The sequence below is a fragment of the Psammomys obesus genome, unplaced genomic scaffold, assembly GCF_907164565.1.
Source record: "Psammomys obesus unplaced genomic scaffold, mPsaObe1.curated_primary_1811, whole genome shotgun sequence".
Lineage (NCBI taxonomy): Eukaryota > Metazoa > Chordata > Mammalia > Rodentia > Muridae > Psammomys > Psammomys obesus.
Window position 1 is genome coordinate 12,775,428 of NW_026596079.1, and position 8,584 is coordinate 12,784,011.

The 8,584-nt window shown below is 36.3% G+C and overlaps 1 protein-coding gene across 5 annotated transcripts in view; it reads left to right on the forward strand.

Annotated features, from left to right (window-relative positions):
- Positions 1-8,584, forward strand: part of Cyrib (CYFIP related Rac1 interactor B) — a 128,171-nt gene that overhangs the window by 110,405 nt on the left and 9,182 nt on the right. For all 5 annotated transcript variants that reach the window (XM_055626408.1, XM_055626407.1, XM_055626412.1 and 2 more), the window contains 3 exons: positions 2,186-2,291; positions 5,507-5,643; positions 6,964-7,041. In XM_055626408.1, the coding sequence (XP_055482383.1) occupies positions 2,186-2,291; positions 5,507-5,643; positions 6,964-7,041 (321 nt within the window). The remainder of the gene's footprint in view (positions 1-2,185; positions 2,292-5,506; positions 5,644-6,963; positions 7,042-8,584) is intronic.

An 8,584-nucleotide genomic window follows, 5' to 3' on the forward strand; every position in this document is an offset into this window, starting at 1 on the left:
TGTGTGTGTGTGTGTGTGTGTGTGTGTGTGTGTGTGTGTGTGTGTGTAAACAGTGACGCACAGTAATGACATGAATTAGCACAGACAATTTCCTGGTAGTTTGTTAAGGATGTGGACTTGAGTTTGTATTAAGTAACATTTGTAAAATGTGACTTAAAAATGAGCACGATTTGGGTCTAGAGAAATGGCTCAGCAGTTAAGAGCACTATCTGTTCTTCCAGGGGACCTAGGTCGATTCACAGCACCCACATATTTATATATAACTCCAGCTCCAGGGGATCCAACACCTTCTTCTGGCCTCATCAGGAATGCATGTTATTCATACATGCAGACAAAATATACATATAAATAAATGATCATTTTAAGTATATAACCTTAAAAAGAATAATTATGAATTAAAACAAGTGTGTTCTCTAGTATAAACCTCTAGTGAAGGTAATAAGAACTTCCACTAATGTTGAAAACTGCCCTAAATTTTAACAGATTTAAAAATGAATTGTAGTATTTGCTTCAAGATAGCATTGCCATTGACATTACTAAGTGCCCTTTTGTATGTTGGGCTGTTATGGATATAACAGCAGTAAGTGTAAAGTAAAAGGTGCAGGAATCAGCCACTCAGAGAAATCCATAGAATGTTAGCCACAAAGGGATGCATAGTCTTCAGTTCCAATAGGCAAGGCAGGTCCTGGAAAGTAGGCCACTCACTTAGTACAGTAGATAGCATTTACAGGTACATTTATGTATTGTGGGGATACATTAGTGCCTAGACCTTCATAAGAGGAGCTCGGGATAGTTGAGGGAATCAGTGAAAGTGTAATTTTATGTTTGCTTGTTTCCTGAATAATAAACAAGTTTACATTACTTGTTATAAGATGGACTGAATTCAGGCTTTCCTCCAGGTACATTAGCATGCTATCAAAGATGGTTTGAAAGTCCATGTTTATGTGAAGTTAACATATTGTGATATTGTTACACTATTTTTTGATAGTAACATGAGTAACACTGGCTTTGGGATCCTGCTGTGTCAAAAAATTATTCAAAAAATTATAGAACAAGTTAAAAACTTGAAAATATCAGATGTGTTAGTTAGCATATGCCTGTATTTCAGCAGTTGGGAAGCTAAGGCAGGAGGATCATAAGTTTGAGAGCATCTGGGCTACATAGTAGGACCTTGAATTTGAAAATGCTTAAGAAGTGTATATAGTGAATTACATATGTAGCTTATTTATTTATGTGCACTTAATTTATTCACAGAATTTTAAAATCTGAATTTAATTTTATTTTGCCTTCAGGAGTTTTGTGTTGATAGATTTAATACTAGTGCCTTGGGGGAAACTAAACATGTCTCTCCTGGTGACCCTTACAAGCTGCTCCTGCCATAGCTATGGATTTTTTTCTCTCAGGTAGTGACTGGGTTATTTAAAATATTAGAGAAAGCAAAGCAGGTTGCGAGGGGAAAAAAACCAACTACATTAAGTTCTATAAGGGATTAAGAAAGCATCTGTAGGCAAAAGGAAGGTAAAAGTAAGAAAATTCTTTCATGTGAGAATAACTCCATATTCAGAAGAGACAGCATAATGGCTTGACAGAGTAGAGCTGACACAGGGCTGTGTACCCTTGCTTGGCCTTGATTTTTTTTTTTTCCCCTTCAGAGCTGAAGCTGTTTTTGTTTTATTTTGATTTCTATTTGTTTTTAATCTTACTCAGAAAAGCCCGAGAAAACTTGGAATCAGGAAAGGATCTTACTTCTAAACAATGAGTATTTGCAATATTTCTAAGTTACATTTTTCAGGATGATTCAGGTTCATGTTGGCCAGGTCTGTTAGGCAGGTGTGGACTGTGCAATTTGAATAAAGCTTCTTGACTCTTTCCCAGGGTTGGCATTTAAATTTATTGTCTTACTTCATTTCTTCTTGAAGACACACCAAGTCTCTCTGCAATAGGGGAAACAGTATAAAATAGTTTTCCTTTTGTGGGTCTAAATGATGCCAAGTTGTAATATAGTTAACAATGTTTATTTTATTATTATATTATATTGCACATAACACGATGGAGTTGAGAAAATCCAACTTAGAATTCCTGGGTCTATCTTTCTGTATTTTAAATAGCAGGATCTCCATTTTCTTTAATGTAAAAAAGACATGACTTTTGTAAATCTTAACTTTTTTTTTCTTGGATTTTTAAGGCAATCCAGCATCCAGCAGATGAGAAGTTGCAAGAGAAGGCATGGGGTGCAGTTGTGCCACTAGTAGGCAAATTAAAAAAATTTTATGAATTTTCTCAGAGGCTAGGTAAGTTTAAACCTTTGTAATTTTTACTTTCTTGTTAAGAAAACTTGTTTATTGAGTCCAGAATTATTTAGAGAATTTTGTGTTCACAGTACTGAATTTGACTGTGTAGCTATTTGCAGGCTATTTGTGAGCACATGGTAATGTCCTCATAATTTTCTCAGCCCTAGGTCTTTGAATTGTTGAGATCATTTGTGATTTACAGAGGGAAATCTGGTTTCTTTGCATGCTCAAGGGTCTCAGTATTGGAAACCACATGGTAGAATTGGTAGATAAGTGCTTGCCACTGAGCGACATCCTAACCCATAAGACAGACATTAGAAAGAAACAGACAAGAGTTGGAGCTGTATTTTTATAATAAATAAAATGTTTTTAAAAACATTGTGTTCTGTTAAAGACATTGTGTGAGTATTTGTGTGTGTGTGTGTGTGTTTCTGTGTGTGTGTGTTTCTATGTGTATGTGGTGGTGTGGTGTATTTGGAGGCCAGAGGTTGTTAGAATGTTTTTCAGGATTGCTTCTGCATTGTATTTTTGAGACAGAGCTACTTACCAAACCAGAAGTTTACCCTTTAGGCTAGATTGAGTTGCAGGCATGTGCCACGGTGGTTGGCTTTTGCGTGGGATCTAGACACCTGAACTCAGGTCCTCACTTTTGTGTACTAGCATTTCTAAGCATGAAAATCAGTTCTTGTTCAGTTATTTTCCTTTTAGTCAAGTGTATGTTTGGTTTGTAGTTTTGCATCTTCTGTAATATCTTGTCAGTTTAGGTCTTCTCATCTTGGTTATTTTGACTACTATTATTTAGACTCTTTCTTACGCTGTTAATGCTTAACTGTAACTTGAAGTTACAGTGCTCAGATTCTACTAAGTTGTCTTGGTCTCTTGGTGTGTATCAGTGAAGAATGGAAAGTAGACCAAAGTAGGTGGATTTCAATGTTTTCTGATGTTCTAGATGTTGGGATTAATCTGGTAAGTGTGTCCTGTGGATGCTGTTTTACTCCAGCAGAGGATATAGTAACACTCCATAGCAAAAGCTTTGTTTTCCTGCTGTAGTAGTGGGCCTGGGCCTTTCATAAAAGAACTCTTAGAGACTTAAGTCATGAATAAAGTAAAACTGAAATCCAGTAATTACCTACCTTAACCAGTAACCAGTAACCTGGTTAATAATATTTCTAGCCTCCTTGCTAACAGGATGCATTTCTTTGCTTGCATGATAGACTCAGTGTTGTTGATGTTTTAATGGCTACACAAATTTGTTATCTCAAATATGTAAATACATGATAGGTTTTTGAGGTAACAGCTCTTTTTGACTCTTACTAGCTGAATAATCTTGATCACATCTAGAGTTTCAGTATTCTATCTAGACTTGCAGTCTGTTCAGTCTTTTGCCTATATCTCCTTAACTTCTCTTACTTCTTCTCTACCTACCCCTCCATTATGGAATCAGAGATGAGAATAAATACCAGACAGCTCATGGAATACCCACAACTGTCAAGTTGAACAAACCCTTCAGAGTCTTGCCATACCAATAAGAGAGCTCTGCAGACATACACGTCATTGGTAGTTGTACTTCAGAAGAGAGACCCTGATGCCTTGCCATCCTATTAGAGTTTAAAAGGCTGATGTTGCCAGACTCATTGGAAGATGCTGACTTTTGCTGATAGTCTTATTGGCCAGAGAAGTGTTGTGTTGGTCTGAGGCCTAGGAGCCTTTTTGTTGAGGCAGCTACTGTGCTGACAGTAGACACAATACTTTGGCTCACCAAGGTCTTCCTTCTTTATCTAGGGGCTTATGGAGCACTTGTAGCATGTTGGTTGTAGTCACTGGGCTTTTTTTTTTTTTTTTTTTTTTTTTTTTTTTTTTTTTTTTTTTTTTTTGCTTTGGGTTTTTTTTCTTTTTTGTTTATTTGTTTTGGTTTTCAAGACTGGGTTTCTTTCTGTAGCCCTGGCTGTCCTGGAACTCACTTGTAGACCAAGGTGGTCTTAAACTAAGAGATCTGACTGCCTCTGATTCCCAAGTGCTGGGATTAAAGGCATGCATTACCACTGTGATACTGGTAGTTTGCTTTTTAAGTAGTAAATTGTTTGCTTTGATTCAGACAGGATCTCTGATAGCCTAGGATGGTCTTGAACAGCCTATATCTGAAGATGACCTTGTGCTTTTTTTTTTCCTTTTTTCTTTTCTTTTCTTTTTTAACATTTATTTAGGGCCTAGAGAGATGACTCGGCATTTAAGAGCATTTGTTCTTTCAGAGGATCTGGGTTCGATTCCTAGCACCAATGTGTTAGCTCAAAACCGTCTGTAACTCCATTTCCAGGGGAACCAACCTCTGTGGGCACCATGCATGCATGTAGCACACATACATTCAGGCAAACACATACATAAAAGTAAATAAGTCTTTTTTAAAAATGTTTATTTGTGTCACAGAACAGTTGTGAAAGTCAGATTACAATAGTTGGTGTTTGAGAATGGTAATATGGCATATGGTAAGAATAGATGACTGTTGTCTCTAAAGAACTCTTTGCAGGGCCTTCCTCTTTCCATCATCTCATTGTTCTCCTTTGTGTTCTAGCTCAACAGCTTTCTAAGCTGGGTAATGACATCATCAAATTGCCATATTAAAAACTTAACCTCACATGCAGTATAAAGACTGCATGAATGTGAGGTTTTGTGTGCCTCATAAGGTATAAGAGTGGATGAGAAGATCAAGTAAGGGGAAAACAACTCTTTTTGGGGGGAGTGGTGAGAGGGATACTAATTTTTCTCCATATTCATTCCACCTATATGTTAATATCACTAGAAAGTAAAGTTTGGGAGCATTAAGAACAGGTGAAAATTGGCTGTGACAGGTTGTTAAAGAAAAAATATTAGTATTTGCCTTCATTTGATGAAGTTTCAGGCTTAATTTCAGCGTTTTGTATGCTCAGCATGCTAGGGCTACAGACAAGGGATGTAGAGAGCAGTTTAACCTGTGCTCTGGGTGTAGGTCAGATTCGTGCTCTGCATTGCTTTGAATCTGAGTTTATGGTAGAATGGGTTCTTTTAAGGTTTTTATTAAATTAGATATTAAAAAAGTAGACAGTTTTAAGTGTATGCAGCATTAACAGTGACAAGGTTTAGGGTTGTCTTTATTAGACAGGGGTCGGGGGGTATATGTATATCTGAATGTTGCCTGGGAATTGAACTCTCTGATATCTTCTTCATCTTCCTTGCCATAGAAGCAGCATTAAGAGGCCTTCTGGGAGCCTTGACTAGTACGCCATACTCCCCTACCCAGCATCTAGAGCGAGAGCAGGCTCTTGCTAAACAGTTTGCAGAGATTCTTCACTTCACACTCCGGTTTGATGAACTCAAGGTAGAGTCTGCTGGTACAATTTTTATAAAAATTGTGTTTTTCACTTAGTAGTAAGAGGAGGAGCCTCCTAACCTGTATATAAATGATATCTACCCAACTGGAGAGCTAGATTTAAAATGGAAGCCAGCCAAGTACCCAGGAGTCATTGTTCACTGTAGCTCAGTGAATTTGTGAACACAGGTAATCCTGAGCTCTTTTTCTAATGGTTTGTTTTTCTCTTTGTCCACTTTATTTCAAACTTTTTAAATACGAAACAGTTTTTTCTCTACCCCACCTTTCCTTTTCCCCCCTTTGCTCATATCATTTCACTTTTTATAGTATTTACACCTCTAAACCCCGAGTTGTTGTATGGAGCAAGTCTTAAAAAAAAAACAAGCTTGTTTTTTTGTTTTGTTTTTTTGAGACAGGGTTTCTCTTTGTAGCTTTGGCTTTCCTAGAACTCACTCTGTACACTAGACTGGCCTTGAACTCATAGAGATCCGCTTGCCTCTGCCTCCTGAGTGCTGGGATTAAAGGCATACACCTTCACCACTTTATTTTTTATCTGAAATATATATTTTTATCTGCACTATATTTTTTATCTGAAATCCTGAGTTATCAAAGTTCTCATAATTTGAACTCAGGACTTCAGATAAAAAAATACAAGACCTTTGATTTTTTTTTTTCAGGATTTTGAGTACCATTTTTAGGAAATGAGAAAGTTGTATTTGTAACTGTTACTTAATATTGTATTATAGACAACTTTTAATTACTATTAATACTTTGGGTACAAGGGATTTGTATGTAAATATTTAGTCTGTTGGAGAAATGCCCCATAGACCATATATGCATTCTTTTGTTCAAAGCAAGTACCCTTATATTTGTTTTTGTTTGTTTATTTGTTTGGTTTTGTAATATCAGTGTTTTCAATAAACAAGCACTTAAGTTATTAACTAAAATTATTGGAAAGGAGGAATGCATAATGCCCACAATTGAAAAACAGTCTGTGGTTTCATAGTTATCAGGAATGTTTCTGTATGTGGTAGCACACATCTTTATTCCCAGCACTTGGGGAAGGCAGAAGACCAAAGGTCTCTGTGAGTTCAAGGTCAGTGAGGAATACATAGTAAGACCTTGACTTTAAGGGAAAAAAAATATACTGAAGATTTCAGAAGTACTACAAGCTTTCGTGAGAATGCCAGATAGTTGTTAAAGCTAGCTGAGAATGTTCGGTTACCAGTTCAACCTATAGTAGATTTCACCTCTCTTATAGTAGCATTTGTTATAGAACAGTTGTCTTTCATACATAAGTGTTCTTTCACACATGTTCTCCCTCTTTAGATGACAAATCCTGCCATACAAAATGATTTCAGCTACTATAGAAGAACGTTGAGTCGTATGAGAATTAATAATGTCCCGGTAAGCTTATGCTTTGAATTAGGTTAGTGGTGGTAAAAATAAATTGATTTTTATTCTTCCCTTTGTTTGTTCATATACTCACTCATCAAATGGGTTTTTTGTTTGTTTCTTTGAGACAGGGTTTCTACATAGCAGTGGTTGGCCTAAAGTCACTGAAGTCTACTAGCCTCAGCCTCCAGAGTGCTGGGGTTAAAGGCGTGTGCCCTAAACCCAGCTTATTCAGAAGTTAAAGCTAGTAATTTTCAGTAACCATAGCTGTAGGAAAAGAGCAAACCATATACCATGCATTCTTTTTCCACTGTTTTTAATTCCTACAACCACTTCAGTAAAATTGTTTTGACTTTATAACAGTCATACTTTTAAAATCTCTTTGTATATTATTTTGACCGAACAGAAATTTTTGCATGAATGATGAATCCTGAAGAAAATTGACTCAGAATGAGAACATTAACTGACAATGAAAGAGACATGCTTGGGGTCATCTGCCTCATGCTGATGAGAAAATAATTTCTGGGCCTACACCTTGGCAGAATAGCTTCTTCCCTGGTTCTTTAGAGCTGCTAATCTCTTCCTATCCTCCGAAAGTGTTCAGTAATTTTTTCTACTTTTATGAAATTATCTTTGTGTTTAGGGGACCCATATTATGGTAATTGGTATCAAAATGGGAGAAATCACAGCACAACTTTATGTTCTTGTTAATAGTTTCAGATAGATATACTGGAGCTGTGTAAAGCGTGATAAAGAGTTAGAGAGAATTTTTCTTTAGGTTGCAAAGGCAGCATTTACTTATGTATTTTTTGATAGTTTAAAAAAAAATCCTTATGAAGTAGTGGTTGTAAAATGAACACCAGGTTGGAAGTAAAGGGTTTCTCTGTTCTTTACAACTGTTTGGATTTATGCAGACCACTTAGAATAAAGCTGATCATAGTGTCCTTGTTTTTTTTAATTCCCACCTGGTAAATAAAAACAACACTCAATTGTTTGCCTTCTTTTCCATCTCTACTCAAGAAGCAAGGACATTAGAGAGATCTTCAAACTGTCTTACATGCTCAGTAATTAGATATAAAGTCAACAGTTCTCAGTGAGATCACTCAGATCATTGCCTCATATCCCTTCTTTTTCTGTTCACCTCAGGGTCCATTTCCCCCTCTTTCAGTTACTTTGTAGCAGCATAACTTCTTTCCTGATGGTTTGGAACTGTATGCCTACTATTATGGGTTGTTGTTGTTTGTTTGTTTGTTTGTTTGTTTGTTTTTTAAGATGTTTACTTGGTACTCCTTTTAGTACTCTAAATGGCTCCCTATTTGTAAGGAAAAAGCTAACTTAAAGTAGCATTTAATTAAGGCCTTCTACAGGCTCCACTACTACTTTCATTTTCATTAGTTTTTGTCTCCTTTTGCACTGAATGTGTCGAAATGTGCTCTGCTAAGTCATTTTAAAAGTTATTTTCCCTCTCCTAATAGAAATATCTTGTTCATACACAAACATACACACACACATACATACATACATACATACATACATACATACATACATACATACA